This window comes from Phyllostomus discolor, chromosome 6 (assembly GCF_004126475.2).
Source record: "Phyllostomus discolor isolate MPI-MPIP mPhyDis1 chromosome 6, mPhyDis1.pri.v3, whole genome shotgun sequence".
Taxonomy (NCBI): Eukaryota; Metazoa; Chordata; class Mammalia; order Chiroptera; family Phyllostomidae; genus Phyllostomus; species Phyllostomus discolor.
In genome coordinates, this window is record NC_040908.2 from 118,199,731 (window position 1) to 118,215,634 (window position 15,904).

A 15,904-nucleotide genomic window follows, 5' to 3' on the forward strand; every position below is an offset into this window, starting at 1 on the left:
CCCTAGGAAAAAAAGCAGGTTGTGTGTTTGTTTATCAGTAAAAAGAAAACTAAAGTATTTTAAGAAAAGCAGAAAAAAATAAATGTTGTATTCTGTGAGTTGCACTAAGATGGAAACATTTGAAGATGGATGAAACTGAGAGGTAAAAGGGGGCAAATTAAGTGGGACTTTGGAAACCACAGAAATATAGTAATTATTTTGATGATAATGAGGGAGACCAACTTTCATTATTTCTTCAGAGTTAACATTATTCTCCATGACTCATTCCTTATGGTCTTCCATTCCATAGATTAAGCCAAAACACAGGCAAGAATTCCAAATAAAGAGCTGGTTTATTTTTTTACCAAGTCCTATTGAACAATGAATGATAGCCACTAGGTGGTCATCATTCAAAGATGAAAAGACACATTACTCTTTTCTTCAGTGGGCCCAGTCCAATAGAAACATGTTTAATCAAATCAAGCCCTTGGATCTGGTTTCTAACTTCCATTTTCCAATAAAAGGGATCAGGGCTCCATGGAGATTTGGCTGATTCCAGGCCTGGTGCAGAGAAAGAACAAAATGGAGTATCTTGCACTGAAAAGTAAGAAATACTCAAAGAATAATGAAAATACGTCAAAAAGATACAGAAACCAGCTTGAAAGGGCTCCAAGGCCAAATCTGAGACAGTTTGTACATCAAAAATCAATAATGATAGTAACAAATCATAACCCATTGGATAAAATAGGAATGTAGAAGTCCATAAAGATAAAATAAATACATTTAAAGTTTAATAATTAGAAGAATGTTCATCACTCTGAGAGTCCTTTTGTACAAAGCTCTTGTTAACTGTGAAGGTACAAGAATAACTTCACAGTGGAGAAGGCTGGTAGACAGCATCTTAAGGTCGCGCCCCAACATGTGTATGACGCACTTTCAAGAGGCTCGGGCAGGGGGAGCTCGTTCTACTCTTCTAGCAGTTTTTCTGTAAGTTTGGTGTTGTTTAAAAATAAAAGTACAGTTAAGTCCTCACTTAAAGTTGTCCATAGGTTCTTGAAACTGCAGCAAAACGATGTATAACAAATTTTACTATAGGCTAATTAATATAAACAAGAGTTAAGTTCCTATAGCATCTCATCAATATTATCACAAAAAGACAAAACAATGTTATTTGAGGACCCGCTGTAAACAATAAAGAAAGAATTCCATACTAACATACTAGAAAAATTCTTAGCTTCACGTCTGAACCTCCTGAGGGAGCTCAAGTCTCTCACTCTGGGAGAAAGGCACTCAGCCCACCTGTGGTCAAGAAGAATTCAGCAGAAGGGAAGGTGAGGTAGGGATTTGTGCATAAGGTCCCTAGTTAAAGTCAAACTAGGCTAAGAGGCATTTTATTTGGGGACTTAATATAAGTCAGTCTGACATGATAAGGTTGGTGTTTCCTATAAAATTAAATGCTGGTTTAAATACTAATAAGCTAAATGTAGATGTTACTACACTTAGTAATATAACTATAAAATAATTGCACGAGTCTCATAAGGCAATGTGGTCTATTAGTAAAAAACATCGTTTTTTCTAATTCTAATTCTAATTCTGCCCCAAGTATACAGCTTCCTAATTCATCCCACTTTTTTTTCTTTAAAAAATTTATTTATTTTAATATATTTTATTGATTATGCTATTACAGTTGTCCCATTTCCCCCTTCACTCCCCTCCACCCTGTGCCCCCTCTCCCACCCACATTCGTCCCCTTTAGTCCATGTCCATGTGTCATACTTATGAGTTCTTTAGCTTCTACATTTCCTGTACTATTCTTGCCCTCCCCCTATCTATTTTCAACCTACATTCTATGCTACTTATTCTCTATACCTTTTCCCCCTCTCTCCTCCTCCCACCCCTACTGCTAGCCCCCCCTTGTGTCCTCTATTTCTGTGGTTCTGTTCCTATTCTAGTTGTTTACTTAGTTTCTTTTGGTTTTGCTTTAGGTGTGGTTGTTAATAATTGTGAGTTTGCTGTCCTTTTACTATACATGTCTTTTCTTTATCTTCTTTTCTTAGATAAGTCCCTTTAGCATTTCATAAAGTAAGGGCTTGGTGATGATGAACTCCTTTAATTTGACCTTATCTGAAAAGCACTTTATCTTCTCTTCCATTCTAAATGAGAGCTTTGCTGGATAGAGCAATCTGGGATGTAGGTCCTTGTCTTTCATGACTTGGAATATTTCTTTCCAGCCCCTTCTTGCCTGTAAGGTCTCTTTGGAGAAATCAGCTGACAGTCTGATGGGAACTCCTTTGTAGGTGACTGTCCCCTTATCTCTTGCTGCTTCTAGGATTCTCTCCTTCGTTTTTACCTTGGCTAATGTAATTATGATGTGCCTTGGTGTGTTTCTTCTTGGGTCCAACTTCTTTGGGGCTCTCTGCGCTTCTTGGATTTCTTGGAAGACTGTTCCCTTTGCCAGTTTGGGGAAGTTCTCCTTTATTATTTGTTCAAATAACTTTTCCACTTGTTGGTCTTCCCCTTCTGGTACCCCTATAATTCGGATGTTGGAACGTTTAAAGGTGTCCTCGATGGTCTTAAGCTTTTCTTCGATTTTTTGAATTCTTATTTCATCATGCTCTCCTGCTTGGTTGATTCTATCTTCCTTCTGGTCCACTATGTTGTTTTGAGACTCAGATTCCTTCCTTTCACAATTGGCTCTCCTCCGTATGTCTTCCTGCATCCCTTTTATGGTAATCTGCATTTTTTCATGTAATTTGGATCCAAAGTCAACCAGTTCCGTGAGCTTCCTGATCACCAGTGTTTTGAACTGTGCATCTGATAGATTGGCTATTTCTTGGTCACTCAAAAGGATGAGTCCTGGGGGACTGATCTGTTCTGCTGGAAACATGTCTTATGTCTTTCCCTGTCTCTCCTATTATTTTACTTATTTATTTATTTTTTCTCCGGTCTGGTCGCTCTTGTTACGGTGGGGGGCAGAGCCTTAGGTGTTCACCGGGGCTGGGCGCCCCAGTCGCTAGCTTGTGACGTTGCATGTGGGGGCAGGGGCGGGAGCGGGGACAGGAGGGATCAATGGCGACCCTTCCGTTCTCCTGGAGTCAGACACTTCCCTGGGCTTCTGGGCCGTGAGCTCTGCCCTGGTCCCCAATCGCTGCCCCACTGATTCCCCAAGCCGCTGCTTGCGTACTCAGGGATCACCACTGCACCGCTGCGCTCTTGCGTCCCGGATTGCTATCGCGCCGATTTTGCGCCAAATTTCCCGACCTACCCGCGCCTGCGACCTGCGCCAGCCCCGCGCCCACTCGCTCGGCTCGTCGTCCCCTGCCAGTCTGGGTGTACGGGTCTACTTCAACTTCTTGGCTGTCCGACTTCCATTTAGATAAATCCTCTGACAGTTCTGATATTATGACTGCAAATCATTGTTGTAAAATATTGTAGTTCTGTTCTTGGTTGTGCGAGGAGGTACGGTGCGTCCACCTATTCCTCCATCTTGCCGGAAGTCCTCGTCCCACTTTTAAGTGCCAAAATTATTGAAATAGACCTTATCATGTCATGCCTTTGTCAATGGCAAAAGTGTAAGATCCAAACTTTAGCACAACATTTTCACAGTCAGGTTCCAGTCTTCCTTTCTCTTCTCATGTTCTGCAGGATTTTATATTTTAGCATAGGATTTCTCAAATAGTCCCCTGAATACTACTGTGCTGGGAGATGTTAAATGATATTCTATAAAAAAGAATTCTATAGTCCAATAAATTGTGCTCAACTGGCATCTGCTGTGCGAAGTCTTCCTGAAATCCTTCTATAGATATTACTTAATCTCTTTTTATTCCCAAAGTACTTCACTTATATTTGACTTTGGACAGTTTTTAAAGTTGATAACTGAATTCTGGTTTACCTACAGCACAGGCAGCAAACATGAGGCCGAATCGGCCCTCCACCTTGTTTTATCCAGCCCAGAACCTTGGTTCTACTCGGTGACAGCACCGAGCTCCTTGCGCCTAGTTAAGGAGTAGTTACATTTGCACAGTCCTAGAATTACATTCGGCCCTTTGAAGGCAACTGAGAAGCTGATGTGGCCCCAGTGAAAACGAGATCGACACCCCTGAGTCCTAAAGTAAAGCAGAGCTATACTTAAGTTTTACATATTCCGTCTTTACATTTTTTCTAATAAATTCATCGTTGCATTAAAATCTAAAATATGTAATAAAATTTAAATAACATTTTTCATTCTAATAACATATCTTTCTGATAATAAATTAGATTCCACAGTATACTGCCACAAGGACATCATCACATCATAGAAGACATCTGGGTTTTAATATTAAAAAGACCTGAGTTAAACTCCCAGCTCTGCCGCTAACTAGGTGAGAAAACATGGGCAGATAGACTCAACCTTTCTGACTCTCAGTTATCGTACCTACAAAATGAAGATGATAATTTTATACAGTTTGCTGATATTTTTAAGATAATAGGTAAGTCAATCCATATAAACTGTATGAAAGAATATATAATACTCAGCACTTAGCAGATATTTAAAAATGTCAGCTTCTTTTCCAAGTGTGCTTACATATTAATTTCCTTACATCTCTAATTTGTAATAAAATGGCACAAATGAAACATAATAAAATTAAACAAATCTGCTTACATTTCTGCTTTTCAAACTGTTGTGTCCTTTCTTAAAAACCATGAAGGCCAAATTAGAAGGGAATAAAATACTGACCTGTCCCCTCTAGAAACAATCTCTAGGAGACATCTACTTTGGCAGGAAGACTTTAAGCCACAGTACTCTTTGAAACATTAGATGAGCTTGCATCTGAGATACTCAAGTATTGATGGGTCAATTAGCTGCTCAAAGAGGGTCCACTGACTTCTTAAATGCTCAAATGCTCTTTTAATCTAGTTTCATATATGCTTTTTTGTTTCCTTAAGATACATTGATATTTCTATTGAATGTGGCATATTTGTGTATTGTACCCTTGGCACAGCTATCAAATTAAATAAATAGCATTTGGCTCTCTTTTGGAGATGTTTGGACTGCCTTATATTTAATATAGTAAAGTAGAACTGTTATCAGTATTTTCTCCTTCTGGGAAGCTAACCTGATTAGCAAGCCAATCATCCCAGTTGTGGCAGATACTTTTAAAGTGTTTATTAACTTTCCTTCTAATAGCATGCCACTACATACCTCTCTAGGTCCAACTCACATATCTCCTTTCGAAAGCTTTCCCTGATTATCACAGGCAAAAACTTATGCATGTCATCTTATGCCTCAATATGTACTTTTAGTACCACACTATATTGTTTATTTTTGTGCTTTTGTTATTTTATATTAATTATTTTTATATTACCCTTGTGAAATAACTTCTATTTTTTAACACTTTACAGTTGAGGAAATTGAAGTATAGGCACAGTGAAATTTGTTCATGGATAACAAAGTATCAAGAAATCAAAGTGATAAGAAATCAAGATTCCAAACTCTCAAGACAGAGCTCCTTTATATTAGACAATATTGCTTTCCCCTCCTTTTCCATTATGTTCAAGATTTTGAAAGTTATTGTAAATCCGGTCACAAACTCCAACACAATTTTCCACTTAAGAATTCCAAAATAACTTTTCTAAGTTTCTATACCTAAGAACATCAACAGTTAGAAGCCTGTCAGCTTAGTCTCCAGGCAGCCTCCCTTCCTCCTGCCATCCCGGCCCAGCCTGGCAGCCACCATGAGGGTTTTCTATGTTTTGCTGCAGCCTCTCTGCTTACTCTTCTCCCAGATGGCCCCAGGCATTGGCCTTCTGACAGGCTATCCTACAGGTATCCAGGATACCAATGTGCCACTTTTCCCCGTGCCCACTCTACGCTGGGACTGAAGGCACCTGTTACAAAGGGAGGGCCAAGTGTTGCCTCTGAGCTGGGAGCCATGGGACAAGACCAGACGCCATGCGAACGATTTGTAAGCATTGTTTTACTTTTAAAAAAGACCTTTAACACATTGTATGCGGGAAACGTATTTATACGTTTTACGTTGACTGGTAGTAGAGCGCGCAATAAAAACTACCCGCAAACAATGTGTTAAAATAAAAACACCAACAGTTACATGAAAGAATAAAAGCCATACTCCAAACTTTGACAAATAGAAAAATCTCAGAAAATGCAATTTTCTTTAAAGAGCAATACCTTTGTTGTTTTTAAACACTAGAATAAGTAATAATTTAGCTGTATGCAATAGATGTACCTTGTAATCCTCTCCTGAGTCATCTAAGCAGACAGACCGTGCCCTTGTCTACATTAGCACTGTTTTTACATGTTTATTACAAGGTATATATACCACAAATATTATTTTACAAGTCTGTTTTCCTGACCAGGTAGTGTGCACCTTGAGACGAGCAACTATATCTTATTTGCCTCTGTATATCAGTATTACTTAGTGTTTACTGAGTGTTTAACTATGTGCTAAGCATTTCTTGTATGCATTATCTCATTTAATCCTCGGACAATTTTAGGAGATTACTATACCAATTTTAGGTTGTATAATAAGCTCCTTAAGAGCAGGGACCTCTTTATTTCATTTACTAATATATCTCCTGTGCCTAGTATAACACCAGGCACTTATAAAGCTCAAAAAGTTCTGTAACTTACCCAGGGCATACAGATAGTAAGAGAACAGACTAGATTGGAATCCAGGTCTGCCTGACTTTAAAGTCTTACTTTGATTTCAACTTCTAGCTCGGAATTTAATACTGAGAAGGTACACAGTGGACATCCAATGAATGAATTAATGTGTTCTACCTTCAGGCTGCTTATCCACATCACCCTAGCATCCCTCTGCTTCTTCACTTCTCCTAATTTTTAATCTCTAAGCCTAGGATATAAGTCATAGCTATAAGCGTTCATTCTGCCTCCTTCCATATCAGCAAACATTACCATTCTACACAGAGAAGAAAATATTTACTAGTGGAAAAACACATGGAAATTGCAGCATAGGAAATTATATGAATAGCTTGTTACTTTTATTATATAAACATAATGTCAAATAGGTTTAAACACAAAATGGAAAACTGATGGTCATAAACTTACAAAAATTAACCTCAAAATTTCCAAAAAATTTTCTGGTAGTTGATTTGTCTTTCTTATAAATGCAAATAAAAAGTTATAAACACTGAGCTATTTTTTTTAAATAAATAAACTTACTTGATTTTTTTACACTATATCAATAAATCTTTCTAAATAATGGTATCACTTCAAACTATAATAAACAGGGAAGTGAGTTGGAGGTATCCTCTCTGTCTGTAATACCTACTTTAGTATGTCTACTTTCAGCTGGCCTGTAGAAAAGCAAGGCACAATAATGTGGTTTTGGAATTTATTTTAACAAACCGATTTCTGCCCTGGCCAGGTAGCTCAGTTGGTAGAGCATTGTCCTGATACACTAAGGTTATGGGTTTGATCCCCAGTCAGGTCACAAACAAGAATGAATCAATGAATGCATAAATAAGTAGAACAACAAATCTCTCCCCGCTCCTTCTCTCTCTCAAAAATATAATCAATAAATAAATGTATATAGTCTGTTTTAAAAATAAGTGAAAGTTATAGAAACTTATTATATAAGCACAAAGCATTCTAAAACTACAAGGGCTCTGATAATCCTGAAGTGTGTACTTATTTCTTTATTTTTATCTGCTAGTTTGTTAAAAGAATGGTGACAGGAATTGAAGAAATCTAGGTTACAATCCTCCTGGCTCTGCCTCTTAATAACTGTGTAACCCTGGGGCAAATTTACTTATTATTTCTAAGCTCATTTTCCTTATAATGTGGACAATCCCTAATTTGCAGGACTGCTGGGGAGATGAGTCTGTGTAGTAATGAGCATAGTGCCGGGCGCATGGTGGCACTCAATAAACCGTAGCTAGCTCTCTTTAGTTAGGGTCTGCTACTTTATTTCATTCTGGTTTCATTATGAGATGCATTTAAATCATTATCTCCTACAGCAGAGTTTCCCATGTTTGCTCCCCTCAATTTAAATAAACTTCCACCTCAAAAAACTTATTAAAATATATAATAGGGGGAAATATTCAAAGACTTTTCAGTCTACCTTTCCTACAAAAGAATGTCACAAAAAAGACTTTATATATTTATGTGCACCTAAGGCTCCCTGTCCCCCCCCCCCCCCCCCCCCCCCCTGCTTATAAGAGCACCGCTGTGGCTGCATTACCGACTTCCAACAGCCAGGTGGGCCTGGGCATTGATGGTTCCAGGTGGATTCCTGTTACCTACAGCTGGCTCCTGTAGGCACTTGAGTTTGCAACCTCTGTTTTCAACACTGAGTTTTCTTAGGATATCTACCATTTCATTTTCAAAAGTTGTATCTATTTATTATTTACCAGAAAAGGAAAATAGAAGGCAGAGAAGTATGGTTAACCAGTCAAATTTGTAATAATTTTTAAGAATTACCTGATGGAATACAGGCTCCTTTACCTTAAGGTAAACCTGTAAAATATTAAAACACATGTAAATGAAGCACATTATGGAGGGGGAAAGAAATCCTACTGCAACAATTCTGCATATCCCAAACCTCTCCTGCTTTCCTAGTCCTGTTACTTAGACCCGACTCCAGCCATATCAATCCAATCAGATTAGGTAGCATGCCACAAGAGAGCTAGTACCTACAGGTGGGTCTCCCCTGGTACTAGCTCTACCATGGTAAACTACGTGTTTTAAAAACGGTTGCAGATGACTCGGGCCTCTTGGCCTCTGCATCAGCATTAAGGAGGGGCAAAAATGCAGATACTCATGATGGCTGAAGAGGTTATGCCTGACAACCCTGTTCTGCAGCAGGAAGAACACTGACTTTAGAGTTAGAGACATAAATTAAATTTCAGACTCTACCACTCACTTGCTGCAAGCAAGTATAAGTGGCACCACAACCTAAAGACTAATTTTCCCTTATTATAGTGGGAATAATAATGTTATGAAATAAGAAGGTAAAATACATGGAAGTGTCTAGCATAATAGGTGCTCTATAAGTGAAAACATCTAAAACAAATCTCTTGTGCTTCTGCTTCCCAAAACCTCTAACTCAACTCACCTAGATGTGTTCCCAGTTACACAAAACCTAGTTTTAGGCTCCTGAGTGGTTAAGTTCAATGTTTATTCAAGATTTAGCATGCATTTATTGCATCATAGGAGTATGCCTTTAAAATGACACGGTAAAGAGGAATAAAAATTCAAATCATAATCTTGAAATGACTCCCATCACTTACAAGACAAAGTCTAACTTTCAAAGCCTTCTGTGATCTCACTCCTGCCTTTCTGTTTGGCTTCACTGCTTTCCTCTTGTTTCTTTTTCATTCTAGGCTCCACAAAGCACAGTGCTTCCCCAAATGTGCTATATTCATGTTTCTGTATCTTTAAACAAGATGCTCTTCACTTTGTTCAGAAATCCTCCCCTGCTGGCAAACACTCATCTTTCAAGATTCAATTCAAACTGCACCTCTTTCTTGAATGCTTTTCTGATTCTGTCTCAATTCAGCAAAAGCAACCACTTGTTTTCCTCTGTACCCTCATTGTCCAGGTATACATGGTTCTATGCCTACAGACAATGTCATATAGTCTATTTAGAAATGTTTCACCATGCTCTTGCCCAAGAGCCTCGCAAGCTTCTAATCATCAGTTAAAACCCAGTTTAACCCCTGGCTGGTGTGGCTCAATGGATTGAGTGCCGGCCTGCCAACCAAAGGGTTGCTGGTTGGATTCCCAGTCAGGACACATGCCTGAGTTGCGGGCCAGGTCCCCAGTAGCAAGGGGCACATGAGAGGCAACCAAACACTGATGACTTTCTCCCCCTCTTTCTCCCTCCTTCCCCCTCTCCCTCAAAATAAATGAATAAAATCTTAAAAAACAAAAACAAAAACAGCTTAAGTGCTTCTCTATGGTACGTTCCTTGACCCACCCAAGAAATCTTCATTGAATATTCCTTCATTTCATTCTTATATAACTCGTTTTTGCCTCTATTACTGTAATTGATCATCTTTTGAAGCAATTCATTATTTATATGTTTGACTTCCCTACTAGAATGTACTCCTTAAGCAAAGCAACTGCTTCTCAGACATTTTTGTATTTTCTACTGCCTGATATGGTAGTCTGCAATAAAAGTTTGTTGAAACGAGTATCTCTCTAGATAAAAGGCAATTAATTCACTTGTGGGGGAAAAGAAGCTATCTCAACTTATTAGGAAAATGTTAAAAAATAGACATATTAGGCTCACCAAAGTAGATCTAATCTCTCTCTCTTTTTTACCAAATAGGAGGTAATATATCTATGAGAAAAAGTTTATTTTTTCCATTGCTACTGAACATTAGCCTTTTTATTTTTTCCCTTTTTAAAAAAACAGAGTTTAAAAAATTTGTTTCAACTTTTTGTTGAGAAATAACACCTAAATAGGAATTTAAAAAGCAGTATTTGTGAGCTGTGTATAGAAACATTTCAGTTTGAACAGCATGAAGCTAACACTGGAAGCAAAATGTGCCAAACTTCATAAATGCCTAGTTGACATGCTCAATCTACTAGATGAAACATGACTTACTGTGGTTACTATTAAACTGAATAGACCTAAGGTAAAAAGCAGGTGGTAGTTTACTGAGCTCTTGATCTTGAAACATTCAAACCTTAAAAACAAAAAAAGAAAATGGCTTTAGAATATATAACTAGGAAAATAAAACACTGTTTTACCATCTGCACATGAGCTTCTGAGTCTACTGATGCCCATTTCTTCCACCCATACCCTCACCTTAGAGAACCTGTACTGTCTACAGCATCCAAGAGTCACGGGGACCAGGAGAAGGAACCTTCCTTAAACAGGCCAATGAGAGGCTCTCCCCTGAAAATTTGGAGTCTGGTGGCTGGACTACGGCATACTATTATAGAAAATATCATTCTATTACAATTGTCTATTTACTCACCTGTCTCCCCAACCAGACCATGAATTCCTTGTGTGCAGGGATAAACTCTTTTTTCGATATATCTAGTCACTGGGATAGTATATTCAGTAAGTAAGTATGAACAAATACATGACCATCAGTTAAGTGTCCAATGTTTGAACCCACATTTCAGTACAAGCAGCAGGAGGGTTCTCTCAGTTTACTAATTAATTGGCTGTGGGAATTGGACCCAACTCCTATTTCCTTTCCTGCAAAGAAGGGTGGTAGCCCAGGTGATTTCCAAGATCTCTTTTATCTTTAAATTCTGGAACTTCATGACTTAGTAATAAGAGCTCATCTGAAAGTATTTTTTCTAGATCAGGGTAGCAAACTACAGCCCAAGGGCAATTTCTCGGGCTAAACCTGTTTTTTTCTAAAATATAATTTTACTGGAACAGTCACACTCATTTGCACATCTAAGCTAGAGAGCAAAGTTGAAGAGTTGCAACAGAGATCATAGGCACAGAAAGGCAAAAATAATTACTATCTGACCCTTTACTGAGAAACATTTCAGAAGAACTTTTAAAAAAATATATTCTTTGAACTATTCTGAATTTTACATATCTTTGGAAGATATTCTTGAGCTAGCAATGATGATCATATTGAAAATAATCAGATTGCTATCACATGAGGGGCTCACAGATGTCTTAAGTATTAGTGCTAGGGAACAGAACATATACTTAGAAGGTAAAGCTATTAAACTTATAGCTCAGTTTCCAAATCTGACACTTACTAATTACATGACCTTAGGTAAGTCACCTAAGCAAAAGTTCTACTTATATCTGTGGGCGGAAAAGAGGTCCCACGGAAAGTAACTTCATGGGGAATCTGGTCATAAACTCCTAAGTGATCAGGTCATGGTGGGTGGCAATGCCCCAGGCACATGACTTTTTAGTAAAAGGTTTATCTTTGCCATAAGCAAGCCCTGTCCATTGTTTCTGCGCACCTAGGTTAACACACCTTCGAAATAAGCTTAACCACACTTAAGAAAGCACCTAATCTTGTAAACTATCCAATCCCTGCCTTGCTTTCTCCGATCTTTATGTAATCTTCCCTCGTTCCCTCTTTAATTACAAATGGATAAAAGAAACTGCAAAACCGTTATTCTTGGAGCATCTGAGATCTTGCTTTCCAGCAACTGTCATCAGTTTGGGCTCAAATAAACTCCTAAAAAACCTCTTTACAGGCTTGGACGTTCCTTCCGTCAATATATCCTCAGACCTAAGTTACTAAATCTGCCTGTGCTTCACTTCGGCACCTGTAATATGGGAACAATACCCATTTACCTTACGCAGCTGTGAGACTCAGAGATGATTTGGTATCACTAAAACAATTCCAGGTACAAAGTAGATGAATATTATTTTTATGGTATAAATATAGAATATTTATTTAAACATGTATACAATCATAACTCAAGGAAGGGCAAATGATATAGCTTAAGTCAAACTTAAGTAAGAGTCTAAATTGGCTGTAGGGTATTGAGAATAAAAGTTAATAAACAACATTGTAACTTCCCAGAGACTATACTCTCCACATTAATATCACAAGTATCATAATCTACACTATTACAATCTCTCAGTAATATTAACTGAGTTATATAACTTAATTCGCTATGAGGCCAATATGAATTTTACAATATATCAAACAATAGAATTTTACACCTAAATACTTACATGCAGTACACAAACATACAACAGCTGTAAATCATTGGGAGTTCATCCAATAGCTATAAGAAACAAAGGCAAAGAATAGGACATGAATACTGTAGAGCTGTAATTATATAAATCAAAGTGAAACATGGTTAAAATGGTCACCTCATTATCTATTATGTTTTACTAATTCTTTTATATACTTATTATTGTCTAATTTACACTGTTCATTTTTTTGAATAAGCAAGCTTATCCACCCAGCCACCTGTCCTAATATACATATCCAAGTATAATGCAGGACTCATGAGGCAGCTCAGATCATTTGGTATCACAAACTATAATATCGTATTTCCAGGAAAGAATGATGTCCACCACGTAGAGGTCTGTGGGTCCTATCAGTATTCTTTTGCATTTATGTCCTTTCCTGCAGGACTTAAAATCAGTAAAATGTCCACTAACATACACAGGAAGAGGTATTGATGGTCAGGGAAGTCACTTAATCTGAGTAACCTATGTCTCAGGAAAATAATATTATTATTAGCAATAGTAATTATAGCTATTATGATTAAACTAGAGTGAGACACTAAGCTAAGTGTTATAGATAAGTTATTGCTAACCCTTAAACCAATCCTAAACCCAATCGTACATGTGGGGAATGCCCTGAAGGGAAAAAGCATAGATGTGGGAGGAACAGCCACTCGGCTACAGCAGTCCACACTAAGGAAAGTTGCCACTTGAATTCAGGTAGCAGAACTGGGAACAGACATAAGTGAATAGGCTTGAGAAATACTTAGGAAGTAAAGTAAACATGGAGTTGTGGTTGATTTGATACAAAGGTGAGGGATGCCAATGATGACTCCCTAGTCTTTTGCCTAAACATTTCAGATGATGGTAATACAATTTACTCAGATTGTGAAAACAGAGAAAATTACAAGAACAATTTTCAATATGTTGAGTTTGAGGTATCTGTGAGGCAGCCAGGTGATGTCAATCAGGCAACTAGAAATACAAATCTGTAGTGGAAAAGAAAGGTCTGGACTCCAGATTTTGACTGCATGTTTATTTGTTTAAAGAACTAAATTGAACTGAGTATATGTTCAATATGTTCTAAGAACACAGATTTTATTTTTATTTTTTAAAGATGTTATTTATTTATTTTAGATAGAGGGGAAGCGGGGGAGAAAGAGAGGGAGAGAAACTCTATGTGAGAGACCAACATAGATCAGTTGCCTCTTGTACACATCCCAACTGGGGATAGAACCTGCAACCCAGGCCTTTCCCTGATGGGGAACCGAACTGGCAACCTTTTGCTTTGCGGGACGATGTTCAACCCACTGAGCCACACTAGTCAGGGCAAAAAGAGCACAGATTTTAAAATCTGGGTGATACAAGTAGAATAGTCTTATTTTAAAACCATAAATAGCAAAATTAGGACTGGTAAAAGAGCACAGGGTTCCAGAGCAGGGAGGGGTATGGATCTGAAGATGAATCTGGAGAGGTAGGCAGGGGCCAGATCACAGAGCCTGAGGTTCACCTTTATAGGCTTGAGCTATAAAAAGTGACATGATGGGAGAGCAGAGACTACATTTTACGTATCTAATCCCCAGCACTTAGGCAAAGCCTAGCAAATCTCGCCCAAAGAATAAAAGCAATTAGTTTTGTTTGTAGGAAGAGTTACTTCTGTTCCAGTGTGACAAATGGATAAGGAAAAGTGGGAACACCAACGACAGGAATCTGGATTGGAGATGATGGACTAGGGTAGCGGCAATAGAGAGAGCCAGAGGCAGATGTATCCGAGAGTGAGTATGAAGGTTGAATCAAGAGGTGTTAGTGGTTGTAGAGGTGAGACAGGAAAAATTAAAGATGAATCATAGGTATCTGGCTTGGGCTTTCAGCGTAAGATGGTTTTATTCACTAAGATAGGGAACAAAGGAGAAAGAAAGGTGGTATTTATAAGTGGAACATCTATTGTTTATAAAGTCTGAATTAGCTTACATTATTACCTAACATTTATGCTATTTTTATTTTTGTGTTATAAATAAAGTTATAGGTGAGCAAGCATTTTTCTTTGGTTTTATTTTCTAGGATAAGTAAAATTTTCTCATTATGAGAAATAGCTAAATGCATTCTTTTTTTACTAGCATTTATGTTTTTTAATATCAAACATATGTTCCTTACAGAATACTTGGAAAAGGCAGAAAAACACAAAGAAAAAAATTAAGAAACTGCCTTTAATTTTACCCTCCCCAAGATTATCAATAACTGTATATTTTGATTAGTGAAAGCAAAAAGGAATGAGTTGAATGAGTAAATAAATGAAAAAGGTCTGGGAGAAGACTTCAAAAACTTAAGATCTTTATGCTCCTGCCACGCTCAGCACAAGACACCGTCCTAAGTCAGATAAAGGAAAAAAAGAATACAAAGCAAAAGTCAGACCCTAATCTTGTCTTTAACTTCCTGTGTAACTTTAGTCAAGTCACTTTCCCATGCTTAGGCTATTTTTCATTTATGAAATTTGTAGATTGGACTAAATTTTAAAAACCTCTTCTCATATTAAAGCTCAATGATTTTAAATTGTCCTTTGGTACCTTTACACCCCTGTATTTGAAGGCCATCTGTTCACTCTACCCCATCTCTAATATTAGTTTTCCTCAACCCCATCTCCAAATGCATTGCTCCTGGCTAGCTGCCACAAGAATATAACACATGAATACTGAGAAAGTAGGTAGTCGTGCTCAAAATGTTACCTTTCACAAGGGCACACATAACTCAATAGTACTCAAACGATTGAATCACTAACAATGGGTCAGTAATGGTGGTTTCAGATGTTTGGACTGGCTAAAGAAAATTGAAGGGAATTATTATTTACTAAACATTTATTTACCAGCTCCTATGCTGGTATTGTACTTTCACATATGCCAATCAACTGATCCTCATAATACTCTTAACAGGTATTATCAGATCCATTAGATAGATGAGAAAACTAAGGTTCAGCAAGATTAAGTGGCATGTCTACACTCAAACAGCCAGCAAAGGGGCAGAATCAGAACTGGAACCTACGCAGCCACCTAAACATAATAAATCTGAAGAAAATGCCATTCATGCTCTAAATCATTCTCAAGACAGAACTGTCAATATTTTGCTTGAGTTCACTTTAGGCAGAGCTGGGCTTCTAATACCTCTATAGCTATGACAAGCTAAGTTCAGGCTTGCAGAATGGTTTATTGATCACCAGAGCCAGGTAAGTGGCAGCACTGTCATTTCTTACTTTACTTCAGTGACTTTGTATAACAAATGATGGCCTAACA

General features: G+C 37.8%; 1 protein-coding gene across 1 annotated transcript in view; it reads right to left on the reverse strand.

The window, feature by feature from the left end:
* Window positions 1-15,904, reverse strand: part of ACER3 (alkaline ceramidase 3) — a 119,309-nt gene that overhangs the window by 30,470 nt on the left and 72,935 nt on the right. The window contains exons 4-6 of the mRNA XM_028516494.2: window positions 12,621-12,673; window positions 10,554-10,635; window positions 8,423-8,458 (exon numbers count right to left, since the gene is read on the reverse strand). Of these exons, the coding sequence (XP_028372295.1) occupies window positions 8,423-8,458; window positions 10,554-10,635; window positions 12,621-12,673 (171 nt within the window). The remainder of the gene's footprint in view (window positions 1-8,422; window positions 8,459-10,553; window positions 10,636-12,620; window positions 12,674-15,904) is intronic.